Source organism: Electrophorus electricus, chromosome 19 (assembly GCF_041902795.1).
Source record: "Electrophorus electricus isolate QZ-2024a chromosome 19, ASM4190279v1, whole genome shotgun sequence".
NCBI classification, from domain to species: Eukaryota; Metazoa; Chordata; class Actinopteri; order Gymnotiformes; family Gymnotidae; genus Electrophorus; species Electrophorus electricus.
The window spans coordinates 20,333,871-20,355,000 of record NC_137515.1 but is presented as its reverse complement, the minus strand read 5'-3'; the positions used below and the strand labels follow the sequence as shown (position 1 = coordinate 20,355,000).

At 42.9% G+C, this 21,130-nt stretch overlaps 2 protein-coding genes across 9 annotated transcripts in view; both read left to right on the top strand.

Annotated features, from left to right (window-relative positions):
• cabp1b (calcium binding protein 1b) overlaps nucleotides 1–12,202 on the top strand; it is a 21,212-nt gene extending 9,010 nt beyond the window's left edge. Inside the window, exons 1-8 of one of the 2 annotated variants that reach the window (XM_027018254.3) lie at nucleotides 1–429; nucleotides 2,027–2,185; nucleotides 3,431–3,461; nucleotides 3,943–4,080; nucleotides 4,205–4,314; nucleotides 4,416–4,490; nucleotides 4,786–4,858; nucleotides 10,979–12,202. The exon at nucleotides 1–429 is cut by the window's left edge and continues 155 nt beyond it. In XM_027018254.3, coding sequence (XP_026874055.1) covers nucleotides 385–429; nucleotides 2,027–2,185; nucleotides 3,431–3,461; nucleotides 3,943–4,080; nucleotides 4,205–4,314; nucleotides 4,416–4,490; nucleotides 4,786–4,858; nucleotides 10,979–11,004 — 657 coding nt within the window. In that variant the 5' untranslated portion in view covers nucleotides 1–384 and the 3' untranslated portion in view covers nucleotides 11,005–12,202. The remainder of the gene's footprint in view (nucleotides 430–2,026; nucleotides 2,186–3,430; nucleotides 3,462–3,942; nucleotides 4,081–4,204; nucleotides 4,315–4,415; nucleotides 4,491–4,785; nucleotides 4,859–10,978) is intronic. The other variant, XM_035535664.2, reaches the window with a different exon arrangement.
• Nucleotides 12,203–14,410: 2,208 nt separating this feature from the next.
• gpat4 (glycerol-3-phosphate acyltransferase 4) lies at nucleotides 14,411–20,709 on the top strand. 7 transcript variants are annotated; one of them, XM_027018232.3, is made up of 14 exons: nucleotides 14,411–14,675; nucleotides 15,743–15,788; nucleotides 15,909–16,209; nucleotides 17,143–17,212; nucleotides 17,386–17,677; nucleotides 18,288–18,362; nucleotides 18,515–18,604; nucleotides 18,736–18,829; nucleotides 18,905–19,020; nucleotides 19,172–19,227; nucleotides 19,333–19,418; nucleotides 19,509–19,637; nucleotides 19,816–19,895; nucleotides 19,995–20,709. In XM_027018232.3, exons 3-14 carry the CDS (start codon nucleotides 16,042–16,044, stop codon nucleotides 20,281–20,283), a joined length of 1,545 nt encoding a protein of 514 aa, XP_026874033.2. In that variant the 5' UTR covers nucleotides 14,411–14,675; nucleotides 15,743–15,788; nucleotides 15,909–16,041; the 3' UTR covers nucleotides 20,284–20,709. The 7 variants fall into 7 exon arrangements, with proteins under 7 accessions (XP_026874033.2, XP_026874030.2, XP_026874034.2 ...); XM_027018233.3 differs by lacking the exon at nucleotides 14,411–14,675 and adding an exon at nucleotides 14,697–15,526; XM_035535600.2 differs by lacking the exon at nucleotides 14,411–14,675 and adding an exon at nucleotides 14,697–15,565.
• The last annotated feature ends 421 nt before the right edge of the window (nucleotides 20,710–21,130 follow it).

Here is a 21,130-nt window from a genome sequence, read left to right as displayed (position 1 = left end):
ATATATCTCTCTCGCTCCCTCACAATATATCCCTCTTTCTCTCTCTCTTTCCCTCTCTCTCTCACAATATATCCCTCTCTCTTTCTCTCACAATATATCCCTCTCGCTCCCTCATAATATATCCCTCTTTCTCTCTCTCTTTCTCTCTCTCTCACAATATCTCTCTCTCTCACACCTCTCCACTTCCTGCTCCCTCTCTCCTTCTCTGCCCTCTTTGCTCACTAAGACCCTTGAAGACCACCTCCACATCCCCTAACTGCCCTTCATCCGTGCATGCAACGATGTGCGTGCACACACCCCCCCCATTCACTCACACACACACACACACACACACACACACGCTGTCGCTTCTACCCTGAGTAGGATGAGCTAAAGGGACGTGCTATGGGAAACTGTGTAAAATCACCGCTTAACCACGTCTCCAAGAAGGTACGTTCATGCTTGTTTCTCACGGCTCTCTCTGTGTTTGTGTGTGTGTGTGTGTGTGTGTGTGTGTGTGTGTGCGTGCATGTGTGTGTGACCCTAACCCTCTGGACTGTGTTGGATGTACTGAGTGCTCGCGACTGTACGTTCTCTCTCAGGAGAAACTCCTAATACAGACAAACACTTTTGCCAGTAGTTCTGACTCTGAGTGTTAAAGGATGTGTGTGTGGTTCTCGTGGCTGAGGCCGGGCACCTTCCTGTCCCTACAGAGACATCGCTGTCAGATCCCAGCTAACGTTAAAATGGGTCTCTGTAGCAGGTTTGGATCTCTCAGGTCCTTGGTGGGACGTGTTCACCTCAGCTTCACTCTCCCAGATTTAAACTTTAAGTGGTTTCATCTGCTTTGGTGAGATGCAGAAGGTGTTGCACTTAAATGAAGGAACCGCAGAAACTCAAACACCATCACGTCTTCTCAAGGTCTATACACACACACTTGGGTGCTTAGTGTGCACAGTCATCTGAACAGAGACCATAGTCCGATGCTATCAGTGTACGTCTGTTTGTGTGTGCATGTGTATTTGCATGTCAGTGTGTTTGTGTTCATTTGTTAGCATGTGTGTGTGAGTGTGTACTTGTGTGTGTTTGTGTATGTGTGCGTCTGTGCAGGACAGTGTCCTCAATCCTGCCCCCCATTGGGTGCTGATTGCTTTGGCTCTGGGAGGTTGTACTGATCTGGGACCAGCAGAAGTGGCACTGAATAAGTTTCTTATACACCAAAAGCTAAAGAGTCTGAGATTAGTGACCGGGTGAATATTGAACTCAATATTAAAATGGTCACGTGTTGTAACTGAAACCATCCAGCTAGTCCAGAACAAGTCTAGAAGCAGTTAGAGCCAGAATACAAGCCATCAGATTGGCCATGCCCTCCTCTCCTGGCTAAGGCTGTAATGTCTGGAGTGCATCTCCACTGATCGGTCTGTGTTAAACCTGACACACCTCTTCCTCCTCTTCCTCCTCTTCCTCAGCTATGAGCTACTGAATCACTCCAGTTGGTGGTTGTGTGTGTGCTTCTGTACGGCATGTCTAGGAGACGTTTGGATTATGTTTTCGGCATAAGTTCTTGACCTACATGGTAGTTCTTTATCTTAATACCTCTGATAAAGATTTTACTTTTTATTATGATGTCAATTCCAAAATATGCAACTGATTTTTAGAATATTTACTGGACAAAATTGGTTAAATTAAAATTTCTTTATTTCAGAATGTAGTTGAACTACTACCATTTAAAAACTTCAAAAAAAGCCCTCTAGAAGTCTATTTCTCAAGTGTGAGTGTAACTAGGATTAACAGAAGTGTGAGAATTACTGGAAAGATCAGTGTGATGAGAAATGGGATTATTACATGTGTGAGTGTAACTGGAATCCTCACGAGTGTTACTGGGATTATCTCTTCTGTAGATTACAGAATAACTGCACTGAGTGTAATCTCAGACAGAACCCCCACATTCTCTCATTTTAGCGGTCTCTAATCGTGTCTCCGCCCCCTTCCTGCTCGTCCTGCCCCCACTCGCGCTCTGCCCCCATGACTCCACCCACCCCATCAGGACAGGAAGCGGCATTACAGGGCTGTGCAGGTGTGTGAGGAGAGCGTGGCGTCAGTTGATACTGTCTTAGCTTTGCGGCACACGTCCGACTGCACACACAACGTACTGGGACCAGCCTGCGTCTTCCTGAGGGAGGGCTTCGCGCAGATCCGGCAGACTGTACGTAAGTTTGGATGCACACGCACACACACATGCACATGTGCACACATGCACGCGTGCGCACACACACGTATGAGCACAACACGCATGCATACACACTCACATGCACACGCACACACATGCAAACATGCAAAAACATGCACGCGCACACACCCATGCATACACAATCATGCGCACACGCACGTACAAATGCACACACACGCGCACGTGCACGCATGCACGCGCACACGCTCATGCGCACAGGCACATGCATGCACATGTGCACACACACACACACACACACACATGCACACACACACACATAAGCACACACATTTGCACATGCATTTGCACACACATGCACACGTATCCACACACATATACACATGCACATGTATTTGCACAGGTATACACACGCATTTACACACCTACACAAATGCACCCACGCATATGCACAAATGCACACACATACGGAAATGTGCACATGTACACACGGATGCACACATACATATGCATTTACATACACACATACACACACGCATATATGCACACACACACATGCACACACAGATGCACATATACACATGCATTTACATACACACATGTGCACACACATATGCACACACAGATGCAAACATACACATGCATTTACATACACACACACACACATGTGCACACACAGATGCACACATACACATGCATTTAAATACACACATTCACGCACACATGTGAACATTTGTGAAAATGCATATGCAAACACAAATGCACACATACAAATGGCCATGTGTGCACATACATTTACAGTCACAAACACATTCACCGGCCCTTAAAGCTCCAGACGGGGCTCAGGGGGAGATGGCGTCAGCTTTAACATTATCTTTTGGTGTGTGTGCGAGCGCAGAGTTCTGCCCTGGAGCTGGAGAAGCCACGTGCTCTGCCTGTCTGCTCATGCCAGGGTCAGAACGACTAAGCTAAAGCCTCCTGTGTGAAGCCTAAAGCTCATCTGTGCTCAGAGATGCTACATTTGCACATTTGCAAAGTCAAACCTTAAACCTGAACACCATCTTAGTACTTGACATGTTTATCCATTTCATGAATAAATTCAAGGTTTTGTTTTGATTTATTTTAAATCAGACCATTATCAGCGTGGTTCTAACTTTACAGGCAGGGTTTACATTCTCTGACATTACAGATCTACTGAACTGGTTTAAATGGAAGCAGAGGCTGCAATCTGTGTATATTAAACACACCTTTATTTCATTTCAGGACAGAGAATTAAGACCAGAAGAACTGGAAGGTAAGAGGAATCAGACTTATGACACAAAAATCTCCCTATTAAACGATTCAAAGGAAAGAGATGTAGATTTTGGCCTAATCCTGTGTAGACAAATACATTATAATAAAGCACTGCTGATAGAAATGATAGTTTTATACTGTAAATATGTATAACTGACAGTTAATAACAGTGTTAGAATTACTGGTATTTAGACTGATTCAAATAAGATTGTGTGACTGCAACAGTGTAGTTTTAAAAATGTGAAAAACATGGTGACATAATTGTTGCTCAACTGAATTGTACAGTACACCGGTTGTTGTCTTCTGCTTGAGTGGGTTGATGGGTAAGCACTCAGAGAAAGGTGTGTGGCTCAGTCAGACTGCCTTGTCTTGCTAATGGGGCCACTGCCATCATTATGTCCACATGCTACCACAGTGCATGCTCTGTGGGACGTTTGTTCTGCAGTTGTCTAACCACAACTTTTTTTTCTTCTGTCCGCCAGAGCTCAGCAGTGCATTTGCTTTGTACGCCAGGAAAGGGTTAATCAAATGCGTGAACCTGGGAGACTGCATGAGAACGATGGGATACATGCCCACGGAGATGGAGCTTATCGAACTGAGCCAGCAGATCAACATGAACCGTACGCAAGAAGCCCCTGACCCCTGACCCCTGACCCGTACCTCTCCCTCCAACCCTGATGATTATGGCTGTGTTGTAGGCTTTGCTCTGAGCCTGCTGTTTCGTTTTCTGTCCATTGCGTCCAGTGGGGGGACGTGTGGACTTCGAGGATTTTGTGGAACTGATGGGGCCCAAGATGTTACAGGAGACGGCAGACATGATCGGCGTGAAGGAACTGAGAGATGCGTTTAAAGAGGTGAGGACATGAAGCGGTCCCTGCTTAAAAGGACGGGGCGACAGACGTTCCGCTCGGCCTGACCTGGTTCATATTCCACACGGTCTCCTGTTGCCTTTCAGTTTGACTCTAATGGCGATGGCATGATCAGTGTCCCAGAGCTCCGTGAGGCCATGAAGAAGCTGCTAGGGCAACAGGTTTGTGTCAATCATCCCATCAGCCCCTCCCCTCTGCCCTCACTGGCCTGAGTCAATATCCTTGAGTCTTCCATACTGTTTCTGTCCCCTGTAGTGTTTCTGTCATGTCTGGTATCTGTATTTCTCAGTGGACTCTGTCCTGTAATGTCTGTTATGCCTATGCTGTCTATCTTCCATAGTGTGTCCTCTGTCCTCACTGGTCTGTCTGTATCCTCTGTAATGGTTTCATCATTTGTAGTGTTTATAACTTGTATAGTGTTTACAGCTTCCAGTAAATCTTTATGCATTACTTCAGGTAGCACACAAAGAACTGGAAGACATTCTGAAAGACATCGATCTTAATGGAGATGGACGTGTGGACTTTGAAGGTGAGTACGACAATTCAGTAGTGTAATAGAAGTGTTCAGTAGTGTAATATAAGTGTACTCTGTTCAGTAGTGTAATAGAAGTGTACTCTGTTCAGTAGTGTAATAGAAGTGTACTCTGTTCAGTAGAGTAATAGAAGTGTACAGTAGTGTAATAGAAGTGTACTCTGTTCAGTAGTGTAATAGAAGTGTACTCTGTTCAGTAGAATAATAGTAGTGTACTCTGTTCAGTAGTGTAATAGAAGTGCACTCTGTTCAGTAGAGTAATAGAAGTGTACAGTAGTGTAATAGAAGTGTACTCTGTTCAGTAGTGTAATAGAAGTGTACAGTAGTGTAATAGAAGTGTACTCTGTTCAGTAGTGTAATAGAAATGTACAGTAGTGTAATAGAAGTGTACTCTGTTCATTAGTGTAATAGAAGTGTACTCTGTTCAGTAGAGTAATAGAAGTGTACTCTGTTCAGTAGTGTAATAGACGTGTACTCTGTTCAGTAGAGTAATAGAAGTGTACAGTAGTGTAATAGAAGTGTACTCTGTTCAGTAGTGTAATAGAGGTGTACTCTGTTCAGTAGCGTAATAGAAGTGTACTCTGTTCAGTAGAGTAATAGAAGTGTACAGTAGTGTAATAGAAGTGTACTCTGTTCAGTAGTGTAATAGAAGTGTACTCTGTTCAGTAGCGTAATAGAAGTGTACTCTGTTCAGTAGAGTAATAGAAGTGTACTCTGTTCAGTAGAATAATAGAAGTGTACTCTGTTCAGTAGAGTAATAGAAGTGTACTCTGTTCAGTAGTGTAATAGTAGTGTACTCTGTTCAGTAGAGTAATAGAAGTGTACTCTGTTCAGTAGAATAATAGAAGTGTACTCTGTTCAGTAGAGTAATAGAAGTGTACTCTGTTCAGTAGTGTAATTTTAGTGTACTCTGTTCAGTAGTGTAATAGAAGTGTACTCTGTTCAGTAGAGTAATAGAAGTGTACTCTGTTCAGTAGAATCATAGAAGTGTACTCTGTTCAGTAGAGTAATAGAAGTGTACTCTGTTCAGTAGTGTAATTTTAGTGTACTCTGTTCAGTAGTGTAATAGAATTGTACTCTGTTCAGTAGTGTAATAGTGTACTCTGTTCAGTAGAGTAATAGAGGTTTACTCTGTTCAGTAGTGTAATAGAAGTGCACTCTGTTCAGTAGAGTAATAGAAGTGTACAGTAGTGTACTAGAAGTGTACTCTGTTCAGTAGTGTAATAGAAGTGTACAGTAGTGTAATAGAAGTGTACTCTGTTCAGTAGTGTAATAGAAATGTACAGTAGTGTAATAGAAGTGTACTCTGTTCATTAGTGTAATAGAAGTGTACTCTGTTCAGTAGAGTAATAGAAGTGTACTCTGTTCAGTAGTGTAATAGAAGTGTACTCTGTTCAGTAGAGTAATAGAAGTGTACAGTAGTGTAATAGAAGTGTACTCTGTTCAGTAGTGTAATAGAAGTGTACTCTGTTCAGTAGAGTAATAGAAGTGTACTCTGTTCAGTAGTGTAATAGAAGTGTACTCTGTTCAGTAGAGTAATAGAAGTGTACAGTAGTGTAATAGAAGTGTACTCTGTTCAGTAGTGTAATAGAGGTGTACTCTGTTCAGTAGCGTAATAGAAGTGTACTCTGTTCAGTAGAGTAATAGAAGTGTACAGTAGTGTAATAGAAGTGTACTCTGTTCAGTAGTGTAATAGAAGTGTACTCTGTGCAGTAGTGTAATAGAAGTGTACTCTGTTCAGTAGCGTAATAGAAGTGTACTCTGTTCAGTAGAGTAATAGAAGTGTACTCTGTTCAGTAGAATAATAGAAGTGTACTCTGTTCAGTAGAGTAATAGAAGTGTACTCTGTTCAGTAGTGTAATAGTAGTGTACTCTGTTCAGTAGAGTAATAGAAGTGTACTCTGTTCAGTAGAATAATAGAAGTGTACTCTGTTCAGTAGAGTAATAGAAGTGTACTCTGTTCAGTAGTGTAATTTTAGTGTACTCTGTTCAGTAGTGTAATAGAAGTGTACTCTGTTCAGTAGAGTAATAGAAGTGTACTCTGTTCAGTAGAATCATAGAAGTGTACTCTGTTCAGTAGAGTAATAGAAGTGTACTCTGTTCAGTAGTGTAATTTTAGTGTACTCTGTTCAGTAGTGTAATAGAATTGTACTCTGTTCAGTAGTGTAATAGTGTACTCTGTTCAGTAGAGTAATAGAGGTTTACTCTGTTCAGTAGTGTAATAGAAGTGCACTCTGTTCAGTAGAGTAATAGAAGTGTACAGTAGTGTACTAGAAGTGTACTCTGTTCAGTAGTGTAATAGAAGTGTACAGTAGTGTAATAGAAGTGTACTCTGTTCAGTAGTGTAATAGAAATGTACAGTAGTGTAATAGAAGTGTACTCTGTTCATTAGTGTAATAGAAGTGTACTCTGTTCAGTAGAGTAATAGAAGTGTACTCTGTTCAGTAGTGTAATAGAAGTGTACTCTGTTCAGTAGAGTAATAGAAGTGTACAGTAGTGTAATAGAAGTGTACTCTGTTCAGTAGTGTAATAGAGGTGTACTCTGTTCAGTAGCGTAATAGAAGTGTACTCTGTTCAGTAGAGTAATAGAAGTGTACAGTAGTGTAATAGAAGTGTACTCTGTTCAGTAGTGTAATAGAAGTGTACTCTGTGCAGTAGTGTAATAGAAGTGTACTCTGTTCAGTAGCGTAATAGAAGTGTACTCTGTTCAGTAGAGTAATAGAAGTGTACAGTAGAATAATAGAAGTGTACTCTGTTCAGTAGAGTAATAGAAGTGTACTCTGTTCAGTAGAATAATAGAAGTGTACTCTGTTCAGTAGAGTAATAGAAGTGTACTCTGTTCAGTAGTGTAATAGTAGTGTACTCTGTTCAGTAGAGTAATAGAAGTGTACTCTGTTCAGTAGAATCATAGAAGTGTACTCTGTTCAGTAGAGTAATAGAAGTGTACTCTGTTCAGTAGTGTAATTTTAGTGTACTCTGTTCAGTAGTGTAATAGAATTGTACTCTGTTCAGTAGTGTAATAGTGTACTCTGTTCAGTAGAGTAATAGAGGTTTACTCTGTTCAGTAGTGTAATAGAAGTGCACTCTGTTCAGTAGAGTAATAGAAGTGTACAGTAGTGTAATAGAAGTGTACTCTGTTCAGTAGTGTAATAGAAGTGTACAGTAGTGTAATAGAAGTGTACTCTGTTCAGTAGTGTAATAGAAATGTACAGTAGTGTAATAGAAGTGTACTCTGTTCATTAGTGTAATAGAAGTGTACTCTGTTCAGTAGAGTAATAGAAGTGTACTCTGTTCAGTAGTGTAATAGAAGTGTACTCTGTTCAGTAGAGTAATAGAAGTGTACAGTAGTGTAATAGAAGTGTACTCTGTTCATTAGTGTAATAGAAGTGTACTCTGTTCAGTAGTGTAATAGAATTGTACTCTGTTCAGTAGTGTAATAGTGTACTCTGTTCAGTAGAGTAATAGAGGTTTACTCTGTTCAGTAGTGTAATAGAAGTGCACTCTGTTCAGTAGAGTAATAGAAGTGTACAGTAGTGTAATAGAAGTGTACTCTGTTCAGTAGTGTAATAGAAATGTACAGTAGTGTAATAGAAGTGTACTCTGTTCATTAGTGTAATAGAAGTGTACTCTGTTCAGTAGAGTAATAGAAGTGTACTCTGTTCAGTAGTGTAATAGAAGTGTACTCTGTTCAGTAGAGTAATAGAAGTGTACAGTAGTGTAATAGAAGTGTACTCTGTTCATTAGTGTAATAGAAGTGTACTCTGTTCAGTAGTGTAATAGAAGTGTACTCTGTTCAGTAGAGTAATAGAAGTGTACAGTAGTGTAATAGAAGTGTACTCTGTTCAGTAGTGTAATAGAGGTGTACTCTGTTCAGTAGCGTAATAGACGTGTACTCTGTTCAGTAGAGTAATAGAAGTGTACAGTAGTGTAATAGAAGTGTACTCTGTTCAGTAGTGTAATAGAAGTGTACTCTGTGCAGTAGTGTAATAGAATTGTACTCTGTTCAGTAGTGTAATAGTGTACTCTGTTCAGTAGAGTAATAGAAGTATACTCTGTTCAGTAGTGTAATAGTATTGTACTCTGTTCAGTAGTGTAATAGTGTACTCTGTTCAGTAGAGTAATAGAAGTATACTCTGTTCAGTAGAGTAATAGAAGTGTACTCTGTTCAGTAGTGTAATTTGAGTGTACTCTGTTCAGTAGTGTAATAGAATTGTACTCTGTTCAGTAGTGTAATAGTGTACTCTGTTCAGTAGAGTAATAGAAGTATACTCTGTTCAGTAGTGTAATAGTAGTGTACTCTGTTCAGTAGAGTAATAGAAGTTTACTCTGTTCAGTAGAGTAATAGAAGTGTACTCTGTTCAGTAGTGTAATTTTAGTGTACTCTGTTCAGTAGAGTAATAGAAGTATACTCTGTTCAGTAGTGTAATAGTAGTGTACTCTGTTCAGTAGAGTAATAGAAGTGTACTCTGTTCAGTAGAATAATAGAAGTGTACTCTGTTCAGTAGAGTAATAGAAGTGTACTCTGTTCAGTAGTGTAATTTTAGTGTACTCTGTTCAGTAGTGTAATAGAAGTGTACTCTGTTCAGTAGAGTAATAGAAGTGTACTCTGTTCAGTAGAATAATAGAAGTGTACTCTGTTCAGTAGAGTAATAGAAGTGTACTCTGTTCAGTAGTGTAATTTTAGTGTACTCTGTTCAGTAGTGTAATAGAATTGTACTCTGTTCAGTAGTGTAATAGTGTACTCTGTTCAGTAGAGTAATAGAAGTATACTCTGTTCAGTAGTGTAATAGTAGTGTACTCTGTTCAGTAGAGTAATAGAAGTGTACTCTGTTCAGTAGAATAATAGAAGTGTACTCTGTTCAGTAGAGTAATAGAAGTGTACTCTGTTCAGTAGTGTAATTTTAGTGTACTCTGTTCAGTAGTGTAATAGAAGTGTACTCTGTTCAGTAGAGTAATAGAAGTGTACTCTGTTCAGTAGAATAATAGAAGTGTACTCTGTTCAGTAGAGTAATAGAAGTGTACTCTGTTCAGTAGTGTAATTTTAGTGTACTCTGTTCAGTAGAGTAATAGAAGTATACTCTGTTCAGTAGTGTAATAGTAGTGTACTCTGTTCAGTAGTGTAATAGAAGTGTACTCTGTTCAGTAGTGTAATAGTAGTGTACTCTGTTCAGTAGAGTAATAGAAGTTTACTCTGTTCAGTAGAGTAATAGAAGTGCACCCAGTTGACTTCACTGCGTAATTCCACCTGCTGGTTTGAGGTTATTAGCAAAACCAGGTGATTGGATTAGAATTTGACATAGTGCATTTTCTTTCTGACTCTGAACTCTGTGAGGGTCCTGTGCCAGGTGCTGTCCTTCATCTGGCGCTGTGATAATTTATGATATCTCACCATTCTAAAGTACTGAATAGTCTTCACTGGGCAGAAAAAAAGGAAGGTTGATAATAATGCATAATGAACAGGCATCTGTGTTACAAACAACAAACGTAGAATATTCTGTATCCAAAATCACCTTTATTGTAAATAAAATGTGGACAGCACTGGTGTGATTGCTTCTTTTTTCTTTTTTATTGGTCTTATAGAGAAAACAGATGCATTTTGCCATGTGTTAATGACCTTGTCATGACATTGTAAATGGCATTGGCCTCTAAATAGTGTTAACTGCAAGATCACACCTTTAACCCCTTTGGCACGGTGGCCTGTGACGACAGCGTCATTAACACGCAGAAGAGCGCTGTGTGCCAAAACACATCAGATGTTTGTTCTGTGAGACCAATAAATGGATACCAGCACTGTCCACGTTTTATAACGCAAGAACAGTGGAACCGTCTCGAAGCAGGACTGCATGTCTGGAGTGGGCTGTCAGGTGTCTCCACCCTCAGAACCCATGTACAGCGTGAAGAGGGAAGTAGCTTGACTCAGGACAGAAAGAGGATCCACACCACAGAGGACTGGAACAACTCTGACAGATCATCTCCTGGCTGTGGGATTATTTCAGATCTTAGAGTTCCCTCACAGTAAAAGAGCATAACAGAGCAGATTACAGGACATTGGTACAGGGCAGGCAGGACAAAGCTGTTGCGTTACATTTCAATGTCTCCTGTTCGCTCCCCACCCAGAGTTTGTGCAGATGATGTCCCGCTGAACCTCGTCTGGAGGGACGGAGACAGCTGGAGTCTTCACCAGAGGAACCTCGGGAACACAACTTCTGACCTCAAAGTCCAGCAACAGACCAGTAGCACAACGTTGTTCCCCTTATTCATTACAGTCAGCCCCAGAATGACTCACTCACATGCAATTAGAAACATTGAACACAAACAAATGTCTCAGTTAATTCTCACCTTGATCATCTTACCCTGAATATATGAGAGAAAACAAACCTTCCACCAAATAAAATTGTTCAAACAACAACAGCAGTAAAATGTATTTTCAACACTTCTGAGAAACACTTATTGGCCCCCTTGCATGTAACTGTGTGTTCTTTAATCTAATTTCCAACATTATATATCTCTAATAATGATGGCTGAGTTGGAAAAGCATGAATGCACAAAGACCATCTTCTACACAAAGTCTCTCCAGGTCAGAGTCTCTCCGGATCAGAGCCTTCTTGCATCTCTCAAGCTCAGCCCACAGGATTTCAGCAGAGTTCAGGTCTACAAAAATTTGATTCTATCCTCAGTGAACCATTTTTGTGTGGATTTGGAGGTCAGATTTGCTTTGGATCATCGTACTTCTGAAGTGTCCAAACTCAGCCGAGTCTCATCCTCCATGTACTGGAACTGGTACCGGTACTGGTATTGGATGAACCTGGAACTGGTACTGATGGCTAGATTTGAACATAAAATCTCCTCATATTTTGTAGATTTTATGATAGCACATGTCCTATTGGGAAAAGCAGCACCACAGTGTCTCACACACACACACACACACACTCACACAGACACACACACACACACACTCACACACACTCACACACATTCACACACACACACACTCACACACACACACACACACACACACACTCACACACACACACACACACACACACACTCACACACACACACACACACACACACACACACACACACACACACACACACACACACTAATCTTTCACGCTGGGGATTATGTGTCCCTGACTCTCTTTTAGCTGTGTGTAGTGTGTTCTGACACACTCGTCTACATTTGTGATGTTTAGTGAGCTCTTCATTTGTGGTTTGATATTAACAGAAGCTTTAATTAAATCACTGTCCAGATATACTTTGGGAGATTTCCATTAATCTGAATAATCACTGAAAGGTTAGATATCTCACATTTCTCTTATAAGATCCAACTGATAAACATCAGATATTTATCTGGCTGTGTTTGCCAAGGTGTAGTGACCTCCTTGGGTGCCGTAAGACTGGGTCTACTGATGGTTGCATGGCTCATTATTAGTGTTCAGCTCTGAGGAAACACAGAACATCTGTGTTGATGCTTTGCAACAGGATTGTGATAGACCAGTGCAGGAAAGTCTGAGTCTCTCTGGTACTTTTCCTCCTATTAGCAACAAATCTTGTGGATACTGGATGCCAGAAACTCACTGAAATCTCTCTCTGTCTCAGTCTGTTTATTATTGTGTGAGAGAAGGTGTGTTTCTCTCTAGAGGAGATTTTATTTCTGTAATAATAGCCTGCCAGCTGTTAGACACACATCTAGTTTTTAGCTTGTTTATCCTTTAATATAAGATCAGAAATCTGCACCATTGTTGCTGTATTGGTGCACTGTTCATGTGTTCCTTATCATTTATCGAGTGTTGTTGAATCTTTTCCCATGGCAACATTTTCTCTCTGCCCTAAGAATTAGACGTTATTTGTTATAAGACATTATCTTTTGTGTGAACTCTGTTGTTTGAAAAGCAGCATTGGTCATGTTGTGCACTCTCATCTCATCAAGTTCTGTCCAAATGAAGAAAATCCCAGTACTAGAATAATTAGCTTTTCTGGTTCATTTTACTGTGTTTGTTTTATTAACCTGTGTGTGTGTGTTTGTGTGGATCACTAGTGAGATATTCTTCCTGTTCTTTATGGTGTCTTTTCCCCAGGTGTTTATCTTGTGTGATTGTATGCATGCCAAAATGTTACTGTAAGGGTGTAAATCTGATTAAAGAGTTGTACTATGAAACCTCATTTTCAGTACCATTTATTGATGCTAAATTATTTGAATACCCCGAGTGTGCTCTCTGAATAACTGAAGATATTATCGGCCATTGTACCAAGCATCAATGTTTGTGACAAAACCGTTACAACTTTCAATGCAGCATATATTTCACATATACAAATACCCAGTTTGAATACAGTACGAATAGTGCTGTGGTTCCTTGCTGAGGCTTAGACTGGTTGAACTGATGCGACACCAGCTGGACAGAGATGGGTTTGTAGTCTATTTGAAGCTATAGGTTTTTTTTCCTACCAGTTACGCAGCAGTGACGTGCTATTACGTTGAATGCTTGCCTATATGTTTATAATTACTAACAGGTTTAAAGTAAGAGTTTTACTTCAGTTTGGAAATAAAATATCTGTGTTGTCTTACTTTGTGTTAATGTTTTTTTAAATACAACAAAATTAACATATAATCTGACTTCTGGCAGATACACACTTGACCTTTATCGGTCAGCATTATTTTGGGCCATATTAGCTTCTCCAGCAACGGTCAGCTAGAATTGTAAAGAAAACAATCAAACTGAAAATGACAAACTTCAGGTCAGCATAGGTCAGTAAAGGTCAGTCAGAGAATGACCAGAGGGAAGACTCGCCTGGGAGTCGTAACTGGCATTCCTACTACTGACGCGAATGGGTTGGCTGGCGTAGCAGAAATGCTAACATGCTATTGACCGAAACCCTTTTGATGTAGAAAAAAGAAACATACAGGTACGTCTTCTTTACTATATTTAGTGTAATACATACTTCTACTTTCCAAAAGTAAAGAATGGTCCTGAACAAGTGGTGAGAAACTATTTTATTTTTGTTTGTAGCCGTTTATTGAGGCTTTGCGAGCTACTTCTGGCGTTTTATGGTCACCGTTTTATATTAATGGGATGATTAGAAGTGGACACTCCTCATAAACACTTCACGGAAGTGGACACTCTCCTCATAAACACGTCACAGAAGTGGACACTCCTCATAAACACTTCACGGAAGTGGACACTCTCCTCATAAACACGTCACAGAAGTGGACACTCCTCATAAACACTTCACGGAAGTGGACACTCTCCTCATAAACACGTCACAGAAGTGGACACTCCTCATAAACACTTCACGGAAGTGGACACTCTCCTCATAAACACGTCACAGAAGTGGACACTCCTCATAAACACTTCACGGAAGTGGACACTCTCCTCATAAACACGTCACAGAAGTGGACACTCCTCATAAACACTTCACGGAAGTGGACACTCTCCTCATAAACACGTCACAGAAGTGGACACTCCTCATAAACACTTCATGGAAGGGGACACTCTCCTCATAAACACGTCACAGAAGTGGACACTCCTCATAAACACTTCACGGAAGTGGACACTCCTCATAAACACTTCACGGAAGTGGACACTCTCCTCTCAGACTCCTCAAAAACAAGCTGTGGCTCGGCGAGTAAGACCGGAAGTATATTTGTTTTGCTACTTCCGTCGCGTCCGTCCTGTTTTTTTAGTCGTGTTATGCAGACACGCTTGTATTTTTAACGTGTTGGACAGAACGACAGACCATCGTGCGATTATTTTACTGATTTCTAAGATAACTTCAATAGAAAAAGGTGGTTTTATCTGTCCAAAAATAATTGGTAAGTAAACGCGTTTCCAAACAACTAGCAAATGCGCAAGCTTAACTATCTTAGCTTATCTTATCTTAGTTGAACTGGTTCACGTTATCCGTGTAAAATCGGTGACTTCATCTGAAAGAGCTAGAGCTAGGGTTAGGGGTTAGAGTCAAAGATAGATAACTCTGCTATAGCTAATTTTATTTAATTTTTTTTTTAGTCTACTGGCTAGCTAGTGTTTACTAGCTTTAGAATTTAAGCCGAGCTCTCTGCTTAGAACATTTTGTCAACTCCTTTACATTCAGTTAGCAGACGGTCGGAATTCCAGTGAATTATGATGCATTATTACATTCAGTTAAATACGCCTTATATGAGTATACCGGCTAGGCGAGTTAGACGAAGCAAGTGGGCGTTGATGAGTGTGTTCACCGAAACACTGACATTATTCTTTAGAAAGCCACGTGTCTGTACTGGTATAACTCTGTTATTGTTTAGAAAACCACGTGTCGGTACTGCGTTTGTTGACCTGAAGCCACAGGACCCTTTAGTAGCCATTGTATCCGCCAGCCTAAAATTCTACAAATTCGCTGGTAAAGCTAAGATAGCTTTCTAAATAAATATATAGGGAAAAAAATATAATATAATTTTACTCTGGATTAACGGGAAATCGAGAAAGATTCATTTGAAGAGAAGGCTATTTTGTACATTGGGTTGAGTTGCGCCCAGATTGCGACAGGATGCAGGATGTGCAGCGGATGTACGATACGCGTCACACCGGATGTCGTCTGGTGTGATCTAGCAGGCTAGCCGACGTTAGTCCACCAGGTGTTGCTTTCCAAAATCAAGTGACCCTGTTAGACTTGGCGATTTTGCCGGTGATGTACATGAAGTAGAGCGTCTGTGCTTATATGGCCGTGGGTAGCTGGTAGTACGCATGCGTGCTCTCCCGTGCTGTAGTTCTAGCTGCTGAGTGATGGCGTGTAGTTAACCAGCTGTTTATTCCTCTAAACGTCTTTTATATTATTTCTTTGTCACTTATTCCTTGCTGGAAATCGCGGTGTGCTTGACTATTGTCTGTTTACCCTTCACAGAGAGGGAAGTGGTGGATTTGGACGTGGGGTCTTGTGAGAGAAAGGAGTGAGTTGTTCTGCTGTCCAGGCATGGAAACAGATTCACATTAAGGAGTGTTTGAAATGTCTCCTGGACCTGGTGCACACGTTGGCATCTTAGTGTGTGTGTTGTGTTGTTCGTGATAAGAGGACCCGTGGTTCCAGATGTGCCCATGAAACCCCTGTTTCAGCGCCGGCTTCAGAAACTGAGGCTGTAGGGGCCAGAATAGTGAACCCAGCGAGGTCGTGCACTCGCTCTGTGAGACGGCGTCTGCAGCACCATGGAGTCGTACCTGTTTCCCTTCGACGGTTTGCTCTGCATGCTTCTGGGAATCTCCTTCACCTTGTGGTTCACTCTCCTCCTCATCTTCATCATCGTACCGGCGGTCTTTGGTGTGTCCTTCGGCATACGGAGACTCTACATGAAGTCACTGCTCAAGATTTTTGAGGTAAATCTGATGACCATGGTCATGTGTAATTTGATTTATGGTCATGTGTATTCTGCCCATTGTTATGCGTAATCTCTTGCCCAGGTGTGAAGTGGCAGAGTAATAGCCACCCAGATTATGAGCAGTAACTTTGCTCATACAGCTTTTATCATCATGCTTTAGATTTATTTAGAAAACATGCCATCTCATGGTGTTACTGTAAAAGTCAGTTGTTCTCTGATGTGATGCTTGTTCTACTCACAGTGTTTTTATTCTCATTGTCTGATAATTTTATAATTGAAAGTAATTGTTTCCAGTGTTGAACCCTATAAACTGGAAGGTCTCAGTAGCATCTCAGTGGTGTCTCCTTGGCTCCCTTGCTAATGCTTCTTCTGGTGAAATTGTCACTTGGTAATCAACCTGTGGTGTAGCTGGGAGACTAATATACCTTAATATACCAAAATGTAATGTATGGATGCAAAGAAAATATGACTGATTGAGTGCAATACGTTTACTAAACTCTTATTCAATATTGTGTTTATTCATAAATGAATACATAAAGGAATTGTTTTTTTTATTTTATTAGGGCCTAACTGTGTGTTGTCTGGATATTTGTTGGGAATTCTAATTCTAAATCCAGGCGCGAACTGAACATGGGTTGCAGATTCTTGGAGCAACTGAACATTAAACGGAACATTCAGATCCGTTCACTAGTGAAGCCCAGCAGTTTCACCACATCTGTCATTCTGTCAGGCGCACTAGCGAACACACACACACACACACACACACACCAACGCTCTGACTATGTTTTGTGAAACTTACTGTGCTCTCGCTCTCACTGAGTCACTGTCTCGGCAGTGTTTACATCCCCACAGCTGACACCATCTTGGCAGACTGCCAGCAGTGTAGGGGCAGCGTCTTACTCGTGTGCGTGCGTGCGCGGATGTGTTTCAGTGGGCTACGCTGCGGATGGAGAGAGGAGCCAGAGAGAAGAACCAGCAGCTCTATAAACCTTATAGCAATGGTGAGACACACACACTCAAACTCTCACATGCATGCGCACACACACACAGACATATGCACACAAAGACTCACACATACATATACAAACACACATACACACTCAAACTCACATACACAGACAAACATGTGTGCGCACACACACACGGTTCTTCCTCACCCCGCACTTTTCCGCAGGCATCATTGCCAAGGAGCTGGTGTCTCTGGAGCAGGAGATCCAGGAGGTCAGGCGCAGCGGCATTCCTGCCCCGGAGCCCGAGTTCGACATGTCCGACATCTTCTCCTTCTGCCGGCGCGGCGTGGAGAGCATCGTGGACGACGAGGTGACCAAGCGCTTCACGGCCGAGGAGCTGGAGTCCTGGAACCTGCTCACACGCAGCAACTACAACTTCCATCACATCAGCACCAGGCTGACCGTGCTGTGGGGGGTCGGCGTGCTCGTCCGCTACGCCATTCTACTGCCCCTCAGGTACCGGCAGGGGGTGGTTATAGCATCTTTACCCACCTTCACCTCACCTATCAAACTCTGCATTTCTGAGCTGTGGGCGGGTGAGTTGGAGTGTAACCTGTAGGTCAGAGTGGATATGTTGATATTCACACATGGACACACCAAACGGTGGTGTTTACTGTTGGGGGAACGCGCCTGTGTGTGTGGGGGGGTACATCTACAGAAGGTTCTCGTGCTTCAAACAGGGCTTATCTAATGTCTGTCCCCTGTGGCACCTCCAGAAGGCACTTCGTGTTGTCATAGCAACCCCCACCTGCAGGTGGGGATAAACACGCATGCTGAGGGAACAGCAGACTGGGGTTTCCCCGTGTTCAGGGTCTGCTGGCGCTTGGCCAGAAGAAAGGTGACGTCTGTGAAATGAGAGGGAGGTCTGCTCTGTTCTAAGCCCAAGCACTGTGTTCAGGGGAGATGTTGCTTCATTGGTGTGTGTGGAGTGAAAGAATGGGAGATTTCTATGACTGTGTTTGACAGGCATTGACGCGTGCATATGCGTGGGTGCGTTTGTGTAGGTGTGCGAATACATTTGCACATCTGTATGTGTGTGAATACGTGTGTGTGTGTCTCTCTGCAGGGTCACTTTGGCCTTCACCGGCGTTGGGCTGCTTGTGGTTCTCACTTCTCTTATTGGCTTGCTGCCAAATGGATGGTAAGTTCAGCCATTTGGCAACAGACACCCTATTAAAGGTTAATGGTCAGCGCTGTGGCCCTCTGGAGCTCATGGTGCGACACCCACCACACACACTTCAGTGCATGCGATGGTAAGCTGACGATCACGGACGGTGTGTGTGTGAGTGACAGGGTGAAGAGCTCTCTCAGTGAGAAGGCCCATCTGATGTGCTACCGGATCTGCGTGCGGGCCCTGACCGCCATCATCACATACCACGACAGGTGGGTGGGACTGTTCTCAGGCCCCAGTGATTGATGTCTGCCTGGGCCAGTAGCAACAGTGCCAGTACGGGCTTCTCATGCCAGTGTGTGTGGAAACTGCAGCTCACTAGTGCCCCCTTCACCCTCACCAGTGAAAACAAACCCAAAAACGGCGGGATCTGCGTGGCCAATCATACGTCGCCTATAGATGTCATAATCCTGGCTAGTGACGGATGCTATGCGATGGTAAGTGGGCTAACTATAGTGTTTGAGGATGCATGGGGCTTTGTGTGTGTGTGTAATTGTGTGTGTGTGTGTTAGGTGGGGCAGGTCCACGGCGGTCTGATGGGAGTTATCCAGCGAGCCATGTTGAAAGCTTGTCCACACATCTGGTTTGAGCGGTCTGAAGTGAAAGACAGACACCTAGTGGCCAAACGGTAACACTGCACTTTGGACTTGCGCTGCCACAGAACTGCCAGTGCAGTACGTCACTCCGGCCAGCGTGTGGAAGCACTTATTCCAGTTTATGTTTGAACTTGTGAATGTTTTCTGATCAAATCACACAACCCTTGCACTTGTATGTTTTAGGCTCAGTGATCATGTTGCAGACAAAACCAAACTGCCGATTCTCATTTTCCCAGAGGGTACGTTTAAAATAAAAAATGATTATCATCATTAATAACATTGTTAAGCTGATCTCATGTTTACTTCTGTTACACTATTCATAATAAGGCATGTGTTGGCTGCAGGCACCTGCATTAACAACACGTCGGTGATGATGTTTAAGAAGGGCAGCTTTGAAATCGGCTGCACTGTCTATCCTGTGGCCATAAAGGTAAAGCAATGTCCTCCTCATCCTGGTCTTCATCGTTCTCCTCCTCTCCATCTCCTAAATAAACTCCTGTGTGTGTGCGTGCGTGTGTAGTATGACCCGCGGTTTGGGGATGCGTTCTGGAACAGCAGTAAGTTTGGCATGGTGAACTACCTTCTCCATATGATGAGCAGCTGGGGTGTCGTCTGCAGTGTGTGGTACCTGCCGCCTATGAGGAGAGAGGTGAAACCACACACACATGCACACACACACACACATATACACACACACAGTTTACAGTTCAGTCTGTCATGTTTTTTATCGCATGCGTGTGTGTGTGTAGGAAGGTGAGGACACCGTTCAGTTTATTATATTTTGCTATTGTGTGTGTGTGTGTGTGTGTGTGTGTGTGTGTGTGTAGGAGGGTGAGGACGCCGTCCAGTTTGCCAACCGTGTAAAGGCTGCTATTGCTAGGAAGGGCGGCCTGGCCGACCTCTTATGGTAAACCCTTCAGACTCTGCTTACACAGCACGTCCACCGAGACATTTACTCCTGCGCGCGCGTGTGTGTGTGTGTGTTAAGGCGATTCTTCATTCACAGGGACGGAGGGCTAAAACGTGAGAAGGTGAAGAAGGTCTTCAAAGAGGAACAGCAGAAGATGTACAGTAAAGTGCTGGTGGGGGTCAGCGAGGACTCGCATGGGTCAGAGGTCGTGAGAGGCAGCGAGGACTCGCACGGGTCAGAGGTCGTGAGGGGCAGCGAGGACTTGCACGGGTCAGAGGTCGTGAGGGGCAGCGAGGACTCGCACAGGTCAGGGGGTCGTCACTGCTACGCGGCCTGGAGGGCAGGAGCCCTTGAGGAACCTGGCAGGACATTCATCCTGAACTGACCAGACATGACCCCGCGTGAGCGAGACTGCTGCCTGTTTCTGGGCGTTCACTCACTGTGCACTCTCAGAGACGATTCTTTGCACACTTTTGCACGATAAGTCGCGGTGACGTTCAACTCTTGACAGACTTTGGTGTTCTTTGGGACTGAATGTTACGCAGTGTTGCACCGAACTGATTTCATGCTGGTTTTTCTGTCTGTCTACTTTCTTTGCAGTCTGTTACAGTAGTTACACGTGTGTTGTCTATTCCTGTGGTGCATGTGCTTAAAGGCAGTGATGAGCTGATCTGTGCGTTGTTAGACACACAGTCTTACACTGGGACTCAGAAGACACAGGAGTCTTACACTGGGACTCAGACACTGTCTCTACATGTTTGGTCGTCTTGTTTGTTTTTAATAAAACACTAATCATTTTCTTTTTTTAAAATTCAGTCTCCTTAACTGAGGTCACCCCCCTGATGGATTTGTTATGGAATGATTCCATTTTCATTAATCCGTGTCCTTAAGCGTTTGGAATGGGAGAATGTTTCTATTGACCTCGCCCTGCGTTTCTCAACTCGAGGAGCTTCACTAACGTAAGTGACTTCATTGTAAAAGTGGGCGTGAACTTCAACCTGTAGGAAACGCGTCCTCTGAGCAGCTAAGGCACATCTGTGTCTGCCACCATATCAGCAGGTCCTGCGCTAGAGTAGACCACACCCCGGGGCTGGACGGCCGGCGGGGGGAGATAAACCCACTGCTGCAGTTCCACCCAGACCTGCTGTGTAAATGTGGGGGCTCAGACAAACCGAGGCTTCGGGTCCTCCCGTCTGCACGGGGACGCCAGTGGTGCAGTTTGGCGCATGCTG